The sequence below is a fragment of the Thunnus thynnus genome, chromosome 20, assembly GCF_963924715.1.
Source record: "Thunnus thynnus chromosome 20, fThuThy2.1, whole genome shotgun sequence".
In the NCBI taxonomy this organism is placed as follows: Eukaryota; Metazoa; Chordata; class Actinopteri; order Scombriformes; family Scombridae; genus Thunnus; species Thunnus thynnus.
This window is the reverse complement of record NC_089536.1, coordinates 26,500,600-26,520,490: the sequence shown is the minus strand read 5'-3', so window position 1 is coordinate 26,520,490 and position 19,891 is coordinate 26,500,600. Positions and strand designations below refer to the sequence as shown.

The following is a 19,891-nucleotide window of genomic DNA, read 5'->3' as shown; positions in this document are numbered from 1 at the left end:
GTGAAATACAACAAGCTAGAAAATTGTCATGTCACAGTGCACAAAAAACAAAACAAAACAAAACACAAGTTCAAATATGTTATCATAAACTACACCTATATGCTCATTTAACAACATAATCTTGGACCTTACATTCTAATTGGCTGGAGAGAGTGGATTATTTTCAGATAACTACACAGTCATCCTCATTAGTGCTCTAATACTCACCACAGCTGCGAGCTCACTACTTTCAGCTGTTACTAGGCTACGACTTCTCATTCATGTTGGAGTAATAAACTGAAAATGAGAAGTTTCATACTTAAGTTTTGATTGCTTGCTAGTGGACATGGTATAAGAGGGATAATCAGCTACAATCTGTACACACACAAAAATAATACCCCCTGAAGGCCAATAACCCCTCAACCTGTTATTTTCCAAAGAAACAGCTTTCCATGGCTGTAATCCACAACAAATATAGAGAGTGAACAATAGGACAACTCCTGAGACACTGTAGCCACTGTAACATAATATTTCTATTATAAATATGAGCCCATGGGTTCAATAGCTAATTCAGTGTCAGTACATCATACTTACAACAGCCACATGGAATAGGTTTTTTTAAAGTTAAGACAAAAAGGGGAGCCAAATAACCCTTTTTTACTTTCTTTAAGAGTCAACTACCAAATTGATATAACTTAAAAGTAAATAATTTACTCTGACAAGTCATCACATTGAGTTCTGGTGAAAATTCATTGAAAGATCATTATATAAATTTCTGTTAAAGGTGATTATTCCTGCCACATCTGATTTGGCCTCATGGATTCTTTGTTCCTTCTCTACCTCTCCTCTCTGCCTGCCAAACAGCTCTTCGTTCTCCATCACATCTCCCCCTCCCACAACCAGCCTCTATTACTCTCCTTGTCAAACTGTCACACAAAGTGATTCAATCACACACACACATACACACACAAACCAGTCACAAACCCAGGCTAACATGAGTACACCTACCCTCCTGAGAGAGGCTTCAGAATTAACTGTGACAGGATTTTCAGGGTGTACCCATTTAGCTGTGGGGGGCAGGTTGAGTCCTGGGGGGTAGGAGGTTGGTGTTCCGTTGGGATACTGCCAGAGGATGGGGTACAGGCCCAGCCCTGCTGCCCCACTGTGAGCCTGGGCTAGTAGAGGGGGAGGATGGGGCCCCTGACCCTGAAAGCAAAAATACAGTTTTAGTTTCAGAGAGAAACAGAAGACTTAAAGGTATAAATAATGTTAAGCAAAAGAGTGTTTAAACGGTGTGAATGTGGCTTGAGTCAGACCTGTAGGAACTGCTGCTGGTGTGCGGCTGCCGGGTGAGGCAGGGCTAGGTGGCCTAGCCCTCCGGGAGAGTCGAGCCGGGGGTGGCCCCCGAGGAGAGATGCTGCGGGAGGAGGCATGGCTGGGAGCACCCCAGGGGGTAAAAGGTGTGGGTGAGGTAGGGCGGAGGTGTGAGGAGAGGCAAGGAGGTGAGAGGTGGCATGGGGGTGGGATGCAGGGGTGAGGCAGGGAGAGTGGGGGGAAGGGGAGTGGAGCGTGTGCAGGTGGGGATGGAGATAGGCTGCCACGTGGTTAGAGGAGACTGTGGCAGAGACGGAGTTCTCGGCGTCAGACCGGACCAGAGCTGGGTCCCTGTAAACGGTGAAGGTCTCATTCTTATCAATGATCAGCGGGCTCTTGGTGCTGCTGCTTGTGCTGCCTCCTCCTGACTCTGACCTCGCTGGCACCGGCTTAAAACAAGACCGCAGAGGCTCTGCTGTTTCTAATTTAGTGGACAGACGGCCTGTTGGAGGTGGGGAGGTATCGGAATACCTCGGTATTTTATGTTTAGAAACCTCTGGGGAGGTGTTGGGTTTAGGTTTGGAGATGTCCAGCAGGCCCGGGTGGGGCTTGGCCTTAAGGAGGTCGGCTGGGTTTGTGTTGGGGTAGGGATGGCTCTGAGAGTTGTTGGGGTGCTGGGGTTTTTGTTTCAGGGAGTCGAGTTGAGCTGGGTTGGGGTTTGGGATGGGGCTCATTTTGGATTTGGCCAAGTCAGTGGGAAGGACTGTGTTCATCTTGTGGGGGGGCTGCTGTTGCTGTTTTCTCGTCTCTTCGGATAAAGACGGGCTCTTGATGTTGGGGTGGACAGATGTGTAGTGTTGCTGTTGTTGTGTGTGCTGCTGATGCTGCTGCTGGTGATGAAGATGATGATGAGGAAGGACTGTTTTCTCCTTCACCACCTGAACCACATTATCAGCTATCGAAGTGACAGGCCTGAAAAAAAGCACAGAAGAACAGGTATTTAACATGTACATACACAATTACCTTTATTTTCTATTTGAAACCAGGAATGATGATATTTAACCTCTATCTTTGCCTCTTTTGATGAGGGCTGCAAAATTGATTGTATTTAAACTGCTGTCTTAAATAATTTACTTAATACCACCAACAACACTACTACTACTATCGACAGCTAGATTTCTCCTGGAGAATGCTGATTTCTTTGTCATGTATACAGTAACCAGGTTTCTAATCAGCTTTTTACATGTGAACATGTGCATGATAGATTTCAGACAGAGAAAGAATCACTGTGATAGCAGCGTAGTGGGACGAACAGAAAGATCATTACACATAGCAATGCATCCTTGTTTTTAAAATAATTCCATCCAGACTCTGAATAAAAAAAAAACGAATAAAAATGAGACTAACACAAAATAATCACTAGAGGTCTAAATTAGTCAGTTCTTCACCGCTGAATATTTGGCACTCTCACTACAGTGTCTGTCCTGCCTCTGCACTGTCTCCAACACACACACACACAAAGAGGAAGTGGTATACTGCATCACTGCAACAGTTAAAATTAGCCATGCTTCCAAAATAAGTCCGGGTGTTGGGGAGAAATCTGATACTGACTGTATATTTACAGTTCTCAGGTTACTACAGTTCTCTGACTGCCTGCATCACTTCTCTAAATAACCTATTAAACCTATTATTATCTATTGGATGGGACTGTTTCAGAAATCAAATCTGGAGATCTTTTAGTGAACAGATGGTCTATGTAATAACTACACCTGCCACCCACACATCATATTAGGATATTCATACAGTAACAACAGCTTTAACATACAGAACCTGACACCCAATGCCTTCTGTTCTCACCTGATGACCTCAGAGGGAGCAAACTCTATCTTGTTGCTTAAGCTCCTTGCTGCTGTCATGCCGCCCCCCATAATGCCCTGCTGCTGCTGCTGCTGCTGCTGCATGGGAGGCTCGATATCCGTCCTACGGCCTCCTTCTGATGGTGAGGGAGATGGAGGGACGGGAGGCGAGGAGACGGGGGAGGGATTAAGGGGGAGGTAAGGAGAGAGGGCCGTGGACTCGGCCTTTTGGGAGGCGAGCAGTGCCGACACGGCCTCTGAACTTTCCCGGTGCACCGTGGCCTGGGCGTCATCTGTGATGTCGATCACACCGCTGCTGTGGAGGTGGGACAACGACGGCGTCTGGGATCGAGATGAGGCTACAAAAAACAAAAAAAAACACAATACCATAAGAATACTTATCTAACTGATAATCATCACATGTATGAGAGATAACATGCATTAGTGTGCTGTACCTTTCACAGTGTTCTTGCTGCTCTCCATCATGCTGCTCTGCATGGTGTCAGACATCAGAGGCGTCTGTTGCCGTGGAGATTGGGTGATCTGTGTAACTGCCACCAATTCCTCCTCCTCCTTTGTTATCATTTTGCCTGTTTCTTTAACAACACCCTTCTTACTGTCCTCTGTAGCTTGAAGCTCCGCCCACGGGGAGAGGCGACCTATGAGAGTTGAGGAATCATTGATTTTGGCGCCCTGCATCAGCGGCTTCTCGTCTTCCTCCATTTTGGAAACGGCACTTGGTTTCACATCACTGCTGCGAGTCTTTAGCTCATTCTCAGAGTTGGGCTCTGAAGATGATGAAGAGGAGGATGAGGAGGAAGAAGAGGAGGAGGAGGAGGAAGAGGAGTATGAGGAGTGGGCGGTCCTCTTGTTGTGCGGATTTTCAGAGTCGCTGCTCTCTGACAGATCAGATGTCATGTCAGTCTTCAGCCTCTTTAGCCCAGCCTTCTTCTCATCTTCCTCGCCCTTCCTGCGTTTGTTCACCGCCTGCTTGGTCTTTGCCTTGGAGTCTGCAGGGATGAAAAGAAGACACCCAAAACACATTTAATTACTCTCTGCCACCTTGCCTTCCATCCACCCTCTCCGTCTCATTCTGGACATCTGATCTTCTCCTCATTCTTGATTTATTCTATGCTGAGGACTAAATGGATTTGAAGTCTGATCAACCTTTTAGTTTCTGCATCTTCGATCAGCCTGCAATCACCTGCCTTCTCTTACTTACTTAAATATTTATCAAAGCTCTGTGTCAGAACATCAAGGGATTATTGCCTTGTGGAGTCCTCCACCTCTTCCTGTGGGTGTCACTGACGGCAGAGTAAAGCTGCAGCACTGACATGAAAACAGCCGACTCAAGAATTAACGAGTAGACCGATCAGCCAGCAGAGATGATGTTATATACAGTACTGGTGTAGTGCAGAAATGTCAAAGATATGTTTGAGAGCACTGACAAGTTTATTTTTACATTGTAAAATGTTCTGCTCACTACATCTGTTAGTCATTATCACTATCAAAAAGTCTAACCCTAACCTAACCCTAAAAAGTCTTTTTGATCTTGAATGTTTCTGCTATGTGTTGATTGGCTGATATATCATCATCCGATTTTCAGGCATCAATATTAATATCAGCCTCACAAATCCACTATTGCTTGGGTTATGTTCAAATTCTCTGTATTCATGTGCAGATTTATGGAGCATAGTGTTCAAAATCTCAAATGAGTTTGATTGTTACCATCACCATGACAACATGATGTGTGCCGTACCATGGTGGTATGCTGGAATGTGCCTTATGTCCTTTCAACATAACAATGTATGAGCCATAGTTCAATACTGCACACAATAGAGACCTTACTGCCAATTACTTTGTTTAATAGGAGACATTTTCTAGTTTTATATTTGGGCACACTGTGACATACTGCTAGTGGCAGTAAAGAAACTTAACAGTGGAGGGCCAAATCTAAGTATAGACTTATGATGATCTCTTTAAGTTTGGCAAAATGAAACTACTGACTGTGCATGAAGGTGGCAATATAGAGACATATTACAAAAAAAAGAACCTACTGAAAAACATAACACGCATTCATGTGTATCATCATTAATATGACACTGTGGATACTCTGTTCCTGTGTATCATCATTAATAAGATGTGAGCAACAGTATGTAACAGGTGGCTGCCCTCACCTCTCCCTGTGACCTCTTCTCTTCTGTCCTTGTCCTCCTCTGGAACGCTGCTGTCTGATCCTTTTCTCCTGGAAGAGCGAGAGTTGCGCTGCTCTCTCTGCTCCCGCCCACTGCCACCGGGCGAGTGGTGCGATAGGCTGGCTGGTTGCTGGCTTTGCTGTGATTGGCTCTGCTGCTGGGAGGCAAGAGTCCCCTGGGAACCCTTTGGGTTGGGGCCTGATGAGGTCATGATGGGGCGTGGGCTGTTGGCTTGGGCTCGCGTGTAATGACTCTGTAAGAATGAATAAGTCATCATTAGCACACGCATAGAAACAGAAAGACCTGACAAACATTACCCGTTTATTAGGTACACCTCTATGATCTAATGCTACTAAATACTATTGCTCTGCAATAAATCCTGTCTTTGTGAATGTCATGCTGGTGTTATACAGGATGATGATGTTTCTAGTATTCAGCCCCTGTTGTATGAAGTGTGAATGAGATTGGACAAAACATAAAGAACACTTTTCCTGTAAAGTAGTCCAATACAACACAATGATTTACAGTTAGCTAAATATTGTAGGGCAACTACTGTATATGTCAGCATATTTGTAAACCATTCTATTCTTCTTGGTTTAGTGGACCACTATGGAACCACTACGACCTGCAAGGCGAGAGTCATGTGACCCGTGATCGCTAGTGAGCTAATCTGTTTGGAAGTCTACTGCCAGCTGACCACTATCAGACGTGCAAGCTGATACAGTGGTATCTTATAGAGCACACGGGCTGTGGGTTTATGTTGTCTCTTTACTACAACTAACTAACTAGCTAACTAGCTAACTAATTAGCAATCTTTATTTTCTCATACGTCTCCACACAGGCTTTCTAACAGAGTTGGCACAAGTCTTGCTGGGTGAGAGAACCACATATTGAAGAATTTGAGGGAAAATCCTGTGATGGAATTGTAATATGGAAATTGGTGTCATTTTTTTGAATGTGGTTTTCAAAATCTGATTGAGCAGAATGTTTGCATGAATACTCAGGAAGGGTATAATCAAGTCTTTACTTTGTTTGTTTCACTACTGTATAGTGCTGATCACAGTGATAAGGCACTGCTTTGTCAAAACTATAGAGAGGTGAAACAAAGTAACACACAGGTTCACGAGCTTTACGAGTTGCTCCCATTTTTCAAGGATACTTGAGTTGTGAGCTTCTTCACTGGCCTTCTTACAATACAAATAGAGAAGCTAGCAGTGCTACCTAAAATGAGCCTACTACACCTCCAGCTGAGGGTCCTGTGACCCTCGCCTTACAGATTGCAGCGGTCCCTCGAGACTCCCCTCATTTATGCCATTGAACAGTTTTCCAGTAACTATATGGCAGTCGGGGGGAAGCAACACTGTAATGGTCTTCACTTTCTACAGCCATTCTGCTATGCTTTTAAAATTCCTTTGATAATACAGAGGTAGATATTCTTCAATCAGAGGGAGCACTGAATTCAGGAGAGCAGAAGCATCTACAGTTGTGTAAGAATTGACCCAAACACAAGTTTGATATTATCACATGAGAGGGGAAGACTGGAAACACTTCCACATACACAAAATGACAAGAAACAGGTAAAAACACAGACTTTAACTAGATATCTCCAGAAGTATTGTACAGTGATATGCTCTTCATTGTTTTGACTCATGAAATGATACATGACTGGACGTTTTAAGGTGTACAATATGAAGGTGTTCACATCCAATGTATGACTTGTGGACAATTTTATACATAGTCTCACAATTTTAGGCTTAAGATAAAGCGACCATTGGTTTTTAAATGGCCAAACAGTGGAATGTTACTGACTGTCCAAGTCAAGTCACCTGACCTTAAGCCAAGTGATCATGTGTTTCACTGCTGACGACCAGGCTGAAGGAAAAAAGCCCCTGACTCAAACCAGGAGTGAAGTTGGATGCAGTACACGCATGGCAGAGAATCAACGGCTAAGATATCAAGTGTCTGCTGATGCCTGTGGATCATATTATCAGACAGGCAAAGACTTTTGCACCAAATATTAAATATGATGGCTTTTACATTTTTTGTCAATTGTCCAATAACTTTCTGACCCCAACAGTGTACTATGATGTAGATGTAAACATCCTCAAATTAAAAATGGATTTGGAAATTTATCCTTTTAGTCATTGTTTGATTTCCAGTTCTAACACAACAAAAATACATATCTGTCCTAATGCTGTCTGACTGCACTGTGTGACAGTGACAGAGCAACAAGTCACTCCTGAGTGCACATTTCAATCAAGTTAGAGTTCCTATGGCATGTTAAACCATGTTGCAGAGAATTTGTAGGTAGTAGTTTATTTAGGCCATCAAGTACAATGATAACACACATAAGAGTAACTCAAAAAACTGGATCCAGTGTTGTAAAATGTTATGTCAAGTGTCTTTTTTTGAAAATAAAAAAAAACATGGTATCCCATTTGTCTGTTTCTGTTGCACTACAGTTTTCTACTGACATTTTCAAATGGCGAGGTTGGTGAGGTTTTTGCTTCTATTTTGGACTTCTGAAGCTTGAGAAAACAATAATTTACATGAAATCAGAGAAAAGTCTTCATATTAATTCTTTGCAACACAGTTCTCATGTTGATTGCCAGATGATTTCAAGGGAATTAACTTTGTGTGAATTACCTAAATGTCCAATCTATATTCTCAAGAAACAGCAACCTCCTTCCATTTATGCTCAACTGCTACTGTGTGTTGGAGCCAGGTGAGGTAAGGGAGGGGTTATAAGAGTAGCTCTGGCAGACTGTGGAAGTGCCACTGCATGGAAAGCAAAACATGGGCTTTTTAAAAAGGAAAAGTGATCTCACTATACTTTAAGTGCAAAAGAAAAAGTATGATTTCCATGCCTCTCATATGCAATCCATGTAACCCACATAAGTCAAGGATATATCCAGACCAAGTCACTGTTTACCTTGTGAATGTAGAATAATGGAGCACTAATGAGGGGCTTGATGCTGAGGCTTCACGAGGGGTAACACAGTTAGGTCCATCTCTGACTACACATAGAGGACAACGTCTCTATGTGTTAATCTATGTGTAACCCTACACGTAGAGGACATTGTCCACTATATATATGTAGGGTTATTATGGAGCCTTGTCGGTGCCTTGCTGAGAGAAGGTCAATGTGCCACTCTGTTTAATTGTTGTCCCATGTTCCTGACCCCGTCTGGGACATGCCAATTACTTTTAAAGATGCTGGAAATTTTTGTAAGCAACCTTGTAAGGTGAACTGTGAAATGAGCCAAACTATGACTTTGGCGAATGTCCAGATGGAAATTATGATGTGCAGTGGGCACCTGGGCAGGGCTGTTAAATATCATGTGACGTTTACAAAAGCCCGGAAAGTCTGGTACAGTGAGGTTTGTTCCTCATCAGCCCAGTCCTAGTCATCTATGAAAAATAGAGCAGCACACCCACTTTGTTAAGGCCAAATCATGGTTTCTGCATCCAAGTGTCTACAAGGGTCCACGTGACTTAAATTTCATCATCTGCCCATGTCAGCGAGGATCCATACAGACCCCTGTACGTACATGTGTATGCAGCCCAACTTTGTGATCACTGAGACTGTACTGTACACACTGCAAGCACACCAATGGTGCACGTGCTACAAAAGCTAACTGGATGCTTATTTTGTGTATTGTATGTATAAACTATTCCCCACCATTAGATCTATTCTTTTTTTTTTTTTTGTGACTTTTTCTTGTTGTGTAGGGCGCATGCGTAATGCATCTGTGTACGCAGTCTCCCAATTGTTGTATGTATAGAATTGTGTGTGTGACCACTGTCTATGTGCAAGTCCACCGCTAAGTCCACTGCATGTAAGTATGAACAAAGCTTAAGCTAATCTTGCTCTGGGCTATTGAAGCAGATGGATGGGCTATGGGGCATTGGCTCCAACTATCAAAAATAAAAAAGAAACTTCAACATACAGAAACAATCAAAAAGGACAGAGGTCACTGTTTCTCAGAATAACAAATTGGACTTGATTTCAGGGCTTGTAGTTAAAGACAAACTCCACACTATGCCAAAGCACTGCTGCACTGAACTCTGTGGGTTGAAAGGTTCAAGTCTGATTCATTTCTAACCACACCCAGTTGTGATGATGGTGTGGTCGGAAATGAATCAGACTAGAACTTTCAATCCATTGTGGTCTGTATCCTTCTGACCACACCCCACTGTGATGTATCCTTTTGTACTTTGTGAAATGCTGTACTGCACAGGGTGTGGATGACGCAGAGGATGCTGCAACCAGTAGACAGTAGTGTGAGCAGGATCTCTAGCCTGGTTGTAGTTACTCTTTCAATGGCTATTTCTCTTTGACATTTCATCTCCAGCCTGTGGCGCACATTTATCACTGAGCATCCATGCACTGTCAGAAAAAGCTACTGTCTGTCCATGTACCTGTAGTAATGTCATTTAGTTTGATTGTTATTCAGTGAATCTGAAAATCGTTCTGTAAACTGGTATAATATTAGTGTTCTATTGAGACAATGTAAATGTTTTATGCTGAGTTATGTTGGATCTAATTTTACTTATTTTCAAAAAGCCTTATATTCAGGAATTAATTCATAAATCTGGGGATGCAAATGTTGAGAGAAACTGTCAAAGCTAACATGTTTACAAAGTGAAACATTTTACTGAAGACATGAAGAGTGCTTGAATTTTATCTTATACAGCTTTAGTGATAGTATCATATGAAACCTTCAACATTCAGTTATGGGCAAAAATATTCTGAAGCTGCCCTTTACAGACTCTTGACCACAAATGTCAGTTACAGGAAGGTACAGGTGATAAACCCAAGATACCAAAGTAGCAATGGAGGGCATGCTGTCTGAGACCTCTTTTGCTCTTATTTGTCTCTTCTTATTGGCTTAATTTCTTTGTGTGTGTGGGATAGATGTCCAACCAGTAATCAGTAACAATTTAAACCGGGAAGACGGGATGAATCTGAGGCAGTTATTGAGAATGTGACACCTCAGCTTGATAACATGGATCAGACTCCCTTCAAAGCTAATATACTGTTATAGTCACTTCACGGTTATGTTTAAGCAAGTAAACAGCAACTTGGGAGGAAATGTTCAGATGCGGGGGTGCTATTGGGCAATGTAAAAAAATCAGGGAGTTTCTTTTCATGTGACTGGGACATAAAAAATAAGTTATTCCTTTCAATCAAGCACAGATCATGGCTGTCAGTTGTGACTCTAAAATTAAGTCGACTCTGCCTTTTCTACATTTGTAGTGTATTGTGAAGTGTGTGGGTCTGGAGGGTTGGGGGGGGGTTAGAGTGTGTGCATGGGGGGTTTGGGGTACCTGAGTGTTGCCAGTGGTCCCGCCGGGTCTCCCTCCCGCCATCTTTAATGTGTCAACAACAACAAACAAGAAACAAACAAACAAAAGAAAAAAATCAAAAGAAAAAAAAAAGACAAAATGAAATGAATATAAAGAAAATGTGGGACAAGGAGAGATTTTGTTAATGGCTGCGGGACCAGAAATGACTGGCTGAGTGTTCAGTGGACTAGTCGACCAATCAGCTCCTTCCTTGCATTTTTGACTAAATAACATAAGTTTGTGAAAGGTGTGGGGCACTAAGACCTCCTCAGAAAAACTGTTGACTCATGGAGCACCATCACGTAAAAGGAGCTGATTGGTAACCAGTATGACAATGTACAGTATGTACGTGAGTGTTGAAATTTAATGTTAAGCTAAACAAAAAGCACATTGGAACATCTTTTACTTTTAAATCTCTACTGAGAAAGCAGAAACATGAGATGGCAGACATGGGTCAAATTCGTAAGTAAGAATATATTTATTGGCTAATTTAAGCACCAAAAAATTGGATTTTTCTGATTTGGATGTCTGTGTCTAAAAATTTGGGAAGCATTTATGGAAGTTGACCAATGTCTCTGGAACAAACAGATAAACAGACTCGATGAGGACGATGTTGAGGTCAAATAAACGGTGCCATAGTCCACACAACTCAAAAAGACAACAACAAAAGCCACTTATTGTCTGCATTTACCTAGGGCTTACATGAAGTGGCTTAAGAGCTTATTTCTGATTTAATCATCTGCAAATAATTCTTATATGTGTTTCCATTTTGTGCCACATGTAGAGCTGAAACCATTAGCCAATCAATTGAATGAGAAAATTAATCAGCGACAATTTTAAAAAGTCAACTTGTGTTTTAGGAACTTGTGACGGGCATTTGAGAATATATTCTGCAGATTGATCAATAATGAAAATAACTGTTAGTTGCATCCCCAAACAACAAGTAATTCATTTTAAAGTCTGTAACACAACCTGTGGGGTGCTGGCCTTTTCAAAACACATCAGATGAAATTCTTCATCACACATTCTTCGTATCAAACTGGGCCATCTGTCATATATCTGTGATTCACATCTGCCAGTTTATGTTGCTACTCCTCATCTTCTTTGGACATGTAAGGGGGGCATCGCCCAGACAACAATGTCAAGTCCTTTGATGAAGAAAGCTATGGGCTGGTGGATTTTTGGCAAAGTCATCATATACCTTCATTTACCTGTTTTCCATCAATAGGCTGATGTTACATTAATCTCATCTGGCCAAGATGACACGATTCCTCTTTTGTTGTTGACATTTTTTTTCTCAGTGTGTGTGTAGAGGCTGGTTATTTTCCCATTCTTTTCCTTTCTTACTTTCTCTTTTCCGGTGACCATACTGTGTATAATATTTCTTTTTTCCTTTGTCATTGAATTACATTTTTTGTATAAAGCATGGGTTACAGACAGTTAATCTGTATGTTTCAAAATGTATTAATTAGCTGATGTTAGGAAGCTGTGCACATATGTTGTGTGTGTGTGTGTATGTACTCACGTGGGCGCTGTTGTTGTTCTGGCTAGATCGTGACCTTCGTCTGGAGGTGATGCCTATGTTTTCTCCTTTCAGCAGGGAGTGAACAACGTCATCCAGAAAGGTCATCTGGATCATGGATGGATCCACGTTCTGAGGCTCTAGCACCTGAAGATAAACCATTTTCACTTGACACTGCCCAGGTGTGAACCGCTTTATTACTACTAATGCAAGTTTTGAACAATGTTCACTTCATCAATAAGCACTGCAATAAAATATTCACTCAAGACATTTTATCCATAACAAAAATAATAAACCATTGAAAATAAACAATATGATGAACTGTATTACAATTTGTCAACAAATCAAAACTAAACTATAATGTGATAGACGGACAAATTAATTTAAAATAATTACTGTTTTCATGCAAAGTCTTATTCAATGTCAAAACAGTATCCTTAGAAGCCAATTAGCTTGACCTGATGTACTAATAAGCAGCATCTTGTGTTTCTGTCATGTTATGTCTCTGTCACTGATGCTAGCTTTGTTACCAGTTCTTGGAAGGGAAAGAAACAGATTTATAGATTAAATTTGTCCACAATCCCACTGAAAATTAAACATGAAGTTGCAACTGGGGCAAACTAGGAAAACATGCAGGCACACAGAGATTTATAAAAAGGTAAGCTTATGTTGTATTATGTCAAAGGTAATGTTACTTTAAAGTTACATAAAAGCTACTTTCAGTCTTTTCATGAGTGCAGGATTTATGTCGTCTTTCAACCATCTAAATCATCATCTAGATGTTCATTGAAGTAATGGCTTTTGCATTCATTTAATCAGATTTCTGCAGTGGAGAGCACGAGTAGCTGTGATAATGCCAAGTGAGCAGAACAGAGAGTGATGTCTGTTTGAATAGCCAATGTTTGGATTTACTGAGGAGAGTCAGTCTGTTGTTGCTACAGCATTTACCATTTTTGATGTATACAGTTGCCAAGATTACAGGTGCTGTTCTTGTCTATCACACTGTTCACCTGTTAATACCAGACTGTTTTGCTTACAAGATATGAAAACTAAACTCAAATTTCAATGACAAAAGCTGCACTAAAATGTTACATATCATCCAAACTCTAGCTAAGGTCTCAAGTAGTTGCTACCTCCCTCTCTGTATCTGTATCCATCTTGTCATTTCCCTTCATGTGTACTACTGTATGTTAGGTACACTATACAGCATATACCGTGTACATATCTTTGAAGACAAATGTGTAAGTGTGTGTGTGTTTACCTGGTCATTCATAACGACCATGTTTCGACTGAAGAGGTCGTGGTGTGTAATGATGCCAGTGAACCACTGGGTGGCTGAGTCTTGTCTGTACACACGCACACGGTAGCCATTCAAGGAATATGGACCTGGAAGCAGCAGGGAACAGTTCCATCAAAAATGTTTTGGTCTCACTGCCGGAGTTATACATTTCATATAGAAAGACACACTAGTTACACTACTGAGATGACTGAGCAGTGCACAGTCACCAAAACAGCCATCACAAACACCATTTCATAAATTAATTATGGCGGTAATTGGTTACAATGTTACACTTGATACATTGCAACAATAACCTACAGTTATAATGTATAGTGTAATACTTGACGATATACAAAGAGTCAGGAAAAGCTTACCTTGCATAAAAATTTCCTGAACCTTCTGGTCTTTGAGCCAGCCCTTCACTTCTTCATGGAGCTGAGGGTTGTCTCTTAACACTGGGTTCTGACTGTCCACCTCATCCTGAAAGACACACACACACACACAGCATATCTAGGGATCAGTATCAGGATCAGTAATACACTGCAACACTGTGAAGATGTCCACGCAAGGATGGATATTTCTGTTTCTGAAAATACTGTTAAGTAAAAACCAAGTAATGTCTTCTTCCTCTTTCAGGTGATAAAAAACTAAATTAAGCACAAATCATCTGATGAGTGGTGGTGGGAACAGCCTGGGTATCAGCTGATTAAACCTGTTTTGTCCCCTCCTGCTCTCCATTATGACTTATACTATGTTTTAATACAGCCAAACACATTGTACGCAGGTGTTCTCTCTCATATCTCCTGTGTTGTGACTGTTGTAACTGGCCAGAATGTATTCTCCAGTAAATACACCAGAACACAAGTGCAGTGATGTGAATACACACAGCACAGCTGGAGTTTACTGTAGAACATAAAAAAGCATCATAAACACACACACTAACACACTAAGATGCGCACCAGCTTGGAGGGAAAACATCAGGCTTGAAAAGAGTGGCTATGAACACCAGGTCACACAAGGTGAGAGAGGCAGAGGGAGGCTGAGAAACTGAAAGAATGAAGAAAGTAGTAGAGACCATCACAAAACAGAAGAAAAAAATTAAGATGGCCGCAAACACACCAACACAAAGCGAGGATATAGATGACACTAACAGAAGACAGAGCATTGAGGAGAAAACCAAACCACAGTCACCACACTGGTAGCACACTCAGCTATTCTGCTCTCTGTGTGTGTGTTTAAAGTTCCCTTGAGGTTACTTTGGAGAGTCTTAAAGGTGATGTATCACAGGTGAATCATGGGTGAACAGAAAAATAATTCTTTCATCCTATCAGAATGAAATATAGAGAGTGTCACTACTGCTTGAAATGTTTTAAAGGTCATATCCCAGCTATTAGTAGCGGTTAGTACTTCACAAAGAGTTCATACATTTGCATAGCAGGACATTTTGCCTCAGTGGATGATGTCAGAGTTGAGGTCAGAGGTCTGTCTGCATATTGATGATGGGCTGATACATAGCAGTGGTTGTTGACAGAAAAATAACTTCTCTATGCTGGAGGAAGAAGTGAAAAAGAAGACACTTCCTGTCACCCAGAGGAAGTGAGGAGTGAGCTTGACAACTGAAGAAAATATGTTCAAAAATTGAAATATTTATCTGGTTTATATAATTTATCCACTCAATCATGTTTATTAGCTGATTGACTGTTTAATGAAAAAAATCCACAGCTAAGAAAATAACTGTTTATCCATTGATTTGACCAAAGTGAAGTCACATTTGGCTCTAAAGACAGACATTTTTCTCTCTACAGTTCATATGACATTTCTGAACGCCATGAATAGAGAAGAGAAACTGAGCTCAGAGAAGACTTCAGATATCAGTGCCACCTGACTGTCTGCTCACAATGCAGAGCTGCAGGAGTCAAACAGAGACAGGGAGGCTGAGACTCAGCAGGAAGCGGAGCAGACTAGATGAGGTCATGGCTTTCATTTCACCTTCCCATCTCTCTCTTTCTCTCTCTCTCTCTGTCCCTCTCTCCCTCCCTCTCTCTTGTCCTGCTGCAGTGTTCTAGTTTCCCAGCCTTGTTCAGCTCTAAATTAAACCAGCATACACACTAAAAATAGCACGCTGGAATGCAGTGTTACAGAGGTCAGCGTGAAAGTCTCGCATATTCTTACAATTTGTCTGCCAATGACACACAGCTGTAACTCTTTATCTATCCCAATTATTCTACACACAATTCAAATCTGCCTCGGTGCCATAAAACAGCAGTAGTGCAAACTGTATCTTGATGTGTGATGTGATTTAGGCTCTATGGACGGACCATCATCTGTTAGTACATGATGAAAAGAAAACTACACTGAGTATAGCTAGGTATACTTATAATGGATGGAAATACTTTTTTTTTGCATTGATAAATTTGTGATACTCATTATTACAAAGCAGTTAATAACAGAATCATTAGATCATCCTGTTTCAAAATAGTACATTTTCTACAGTTTGTGTTATATCAAATTCATTTAGATTAAAACAGTGAACAGCTGGTTTTCAACACCTACAGCTTTGTTTATTCTACCACACAGTTTGAATCTTTTCCATTTCTCTACCACTTCTTACACTGAGGGTGGCAGCCTCATTTGATCACAGAGAAGCATGGAATCTTCATCTGAAGGAATGCTGCTAACAGAAGAATCTGCTAACAGTGATCTACAGCCTCATAAAAGGCCTCACTTTAATGTGGTGACTATTTTTATCTTTACACTGACAGAAAATAACACGGATGTATGTGTGTGTGTGAGTCTGATGGAGCTGTGCTGTCATTTCCACTATCACCACTGCAATCAGAGGATGTGCTTTTTCTCTCAGGGAGCACATTCAGGAAACACAGTTTGAAACTGACAACCATCGTTTTTTGCTCTTGTCATTAATTGTGTCTGTCTTCCACAAACTGAGGCTGCACCACATCACCAAACTGAACACTGGTAAATTACAGATTCAAAACAGACTCACAAAGAACAGTTCTGTTCTGAGGGTTCTAGCTCCCGTCCCTGTTTTATAAAAGAGCAGAACTTGTATTATTATGCTACATTATTGTACTTACACTATTATTATAATATTCACTACTCACTATTTTATTTACTATTTTTATGTCATTATTTACTATAATATACTATGTATACTACATATACTATGTGCTATTATTAATCTAATATTGTTATATTATTACTATAACATTATAATATACTCATACTACAGCTTATTGTATTTATAGGCTATTGATAATAATAATAATAAGCTAAACTATACTGTATAATTGCACAATATACACACCATTATTATATTTGTGTTATATGTATATATTATGCTGTTATTATTTTATTTTATTACAATATTATATTATTATACTACTTATACTATTACATTATTGTACATACACTATTATTATACTGTTCACTACTCACTATCTTATTTTTAATTATTTTTATTTTATTATTTACTATATTATACTACAATTATACTACATATACTATGTACTATTATTAATATAATACTATTCTTATTATTATTATTATTATCATTACTATTATTATATTACTACTACACTATATTTTTACACTACTACTACTACATCTCTCTTTCTATTATATTACACTTATATTCAATAGTATTTATACTATACTATATTTTTCTATCTTTTACCATAAGAGTGATCATTTTAATAATCTACAGACTGCCTAGGGCAAACAATGGTTTTATCCAAGAGTTTATTATATAGAGTTATTATCCCATTTTTTAATAAAAGTATGATAAATTCTTATTTTAGCTCATTTTAACATACATGTCTGCTGTGCTTCTCAGACTTTTGTCACTGATTATACAGATACTTTGGAATCTTTTGACCTCACTCATTCTAAGGACCATACCCTTGACCTAATTCTGTACTGCAGTCTCAGCCCTGACAACTTTCAGACTAAGGGTATCTGTATGTCTGATCACAAGGCATTTTATTCAGTGTTTTATCACAATACACCTGTCCTCTGCCCTGTTTTTGACTCTATGTCTGCTAGCAAGTTTTCTGAGCTTTTTACTGCTGCTTCTTTAACTGCCTTTGATCCACATTCTAACACAGGGGAGCTGCTCCCCCTTTTTAATCACACCTAGACTGTCCTAGACTCTGTTGCCCTCTACAAAGACACAAAGTCAAATAGAACACCACAGCCCGGACTTAACAAATCCACCCAGGAAGAGACTGCAGGGCAAAGGAACCAAAACGGAAAGACCAAATGGAGAACTTTAGCAAATCACTCTAAACCCAGAATTTTATTCAAGGTAAAAGACTCCTCCTGTCATTTTACTGATGCCTCACAAGAGATGTGTGAGAGGTTTTTAAATTTTTTTATGAATAGAATCAGGGATATAAGGCAACAAATTAATCCCACAGACTGTGTTTTACATGCCAGTAGGGACACTCAATTATTTCAGCAATTTTGATCTGTATCTGAAATCATACCACATATCAAATCAACCACTATTTTCCCCACTAAAAAAGTTAACTAAAGAAGTTAGTGACACAGTTGGGGCCTAGTATTTTATTGATTATTAATAGCTACTTAGCAAAAGGCATTTTTCCATCTATTTTAAACATGCTGTGGTCCAACCTCTTTTAAAGAAACCTAACCTTTATCCTTCAGTTCTAGAAAAAAGTGGTTTCAACCCAACTTTTAGCTTTCAAGTGTCATAATAACATCTTTGAGAAGTTTCAGTCAGGTTTTAGAGCTTTAGAGAAACTGCCCTCCTCAAGGTAAACAGTGACCTCCTTTTAGCAGCCGATGGGAGAGAGTGCAACTTTAATTCTTTTAGACCTTAGTGGAGCTTCTGACACAGTAGATCCTGCCATTTTTATTGACAGTCTAAAAACCTGTGTTGGCATCAAGGTTTTATTCTTACCTTTTAGAAAGAACCTACTTGGTCACCTTAGGTAATTACTCATCTTCTACAGCTCACATTACCTGTGGAGTACCACAAGGTTCAATTTTAGGTCCCATTCTATTTTCTATCTATAAAAATGGGTCACTGGGTCTCTTCCCCTGAGACCTGGTGACCCAAAAAGCCTAGCTGCCTTCATAGATTGTCTCAGTGATGTCAACTGTTGGATGGCACAAAATTTTCTTCGACTCAATAACTCAAAATCAGAAATCATATTGTTCAGTCCACCAAACCCTATCAGTGGCCTTGGTCCCTTGTCTGCTAATGTAAAGCCTGATGCCAGAAGTAAACCAACGCTCTCACACTCTGACCCCTTTCTCTTTTACCGTGTTTATCTTTCATCATCCTGGTCTTCTCTCTGCTGTGTTTCTATGTCTCTTGTCTTCTTGTTTTAACTTTATCATAACTTTACTTTGATTTTGTCCTGCTTTTGTATGGCCTTACTGTCTGGCTTTCTGTTGTTATATTGCCTTCTGAGTATCCTGCTTTTGCTTTGTCTGTCAAAGCACTTTGTAAACTCTGCTTTTAAAAAGGTGCTATATATATATAAAGTTATTATTATTATATAAATATGTTATACTTCTGTAACACCTGAATTTCCCCTCTGGGCATCATTAAGGGCGTATCTTATTTCATCTTAGAATTGTCTTTGTCTGTAATTGTCTGTCTTGGAGTATATCTATATCCTTTCACTGCTAGAAAAGTACAGAAAGCAGACTGACTGCCAGTGTCTCACTATTTGATTTGCCAATTTTGTCCCATTTTTCTTGATGATCATAAATCCTTGAATATAAAAACGGGTAATAGAAATCATTTAAGAAATGTAAACGTTATAGTGCTTTTTATCCAGAAAAACCACATCTCCCCTGTCTACTCTTGTTTGTTTACAGGCCAGTCTTGCCCAGATCAATATGGTGGACGCGTTGACATACCGCAGCAATGGGCCGAAGCAATCAAATATGGCGTCTACGTATATGTGCCTATATGTGTACATGGCTTTCTGCAGGCCTGTTTAGAAACAACACAGATGGAGACTGTGTTTCCAAGGCACCGTGGTCACCATGGGCACCGATTGGTTATTTTCATCAGACTGGAGAGAAAAGGAATATGAATGAAGAATCAAGTGCAAACAGTGATCCACTACATTCATAGTGTGGGTGAAACATAGCATCAGCTTATGCAAAGCTGGGGGGGGGTTATATACTGCAACTTTATATCACAATATTGACTGTAGGCATTTTGATTGTAGGCACATTGATCTGCAATATTTCCTACAATGGCCTCATATACCCAGAGATATTAAAGCATAAGCTATCAGGATATTAATGGCATGGTCAATTCTCTGACAATTGACAAATGTATACATATATCTCCTATCATCCAGCCCTAAATAGAGTCCGTGACACCATCTGAACA

General features: G+C 40.2%; 1 protein-coding gene and 1 long non-coding RNA gene across 4 annotated transcripts in view; one reads left to right on the top strand and one right to left on the bottom strand.

Annotated features, from left to right (window-relative positions):
* Positions 1-19,891, bottom strand: part of jmjd1cb (jumonji domain containing 1Cb) — a 131,840-nt gene that overhangs the window by 20,556 nt on the left and 91,393 nt on the right. For 2 of the 3 annotated variants that reach the window (XM_067576750.1, XM_067576752.1), the window contains 9 exons: positions 13,869-13,974; positions 13,477-13,601; positions 12,219-12,362; positions 10,676-10,717; positions 5,327-5,597; positions 3,605-4,159; positions 3,151-3,508; positions 1,296-2,265; positions 988-1,185 (listed from right to left, as the gene is read on the bottom strand). In XM_067576750.1, the coding sequence (XP_067432851.1) occupies positions 988-1,185; positions 1,296-2,265; positions 3,151-3,508; positions 3,605-4,159; positions 5,327-5,597; positions 10,676-10,717; positions 12,219-12,362; positions 13,477-13,601; positions 13,869-13,974 (2,769 nt within the window). The remainder of the gene's footprint in view (positions 1-987; positions 1,186-1,295; positions 2,266-3,150; positions 3,509-3,604; positions 4,160-5,326; positions 5,598-10,675; positions 10,718-12,218; positions 12,363-13,476; positions 13,602-13,868; positions 13,975-19,891) is intronic. The other variant, XM_067576751.1, reaches the window with a different exon arrangement.
* LOC137172362 (uncharacterized) lies at positions 2,203-7,214 on the top strand. The gene is made up of 2 exons (XR_010924954.1): positions 2,203-2,289; positions 6,186-7,214. It is a non-coding gene; the product is annotated as an uncharacterized lncRNA (long non-coding RNA).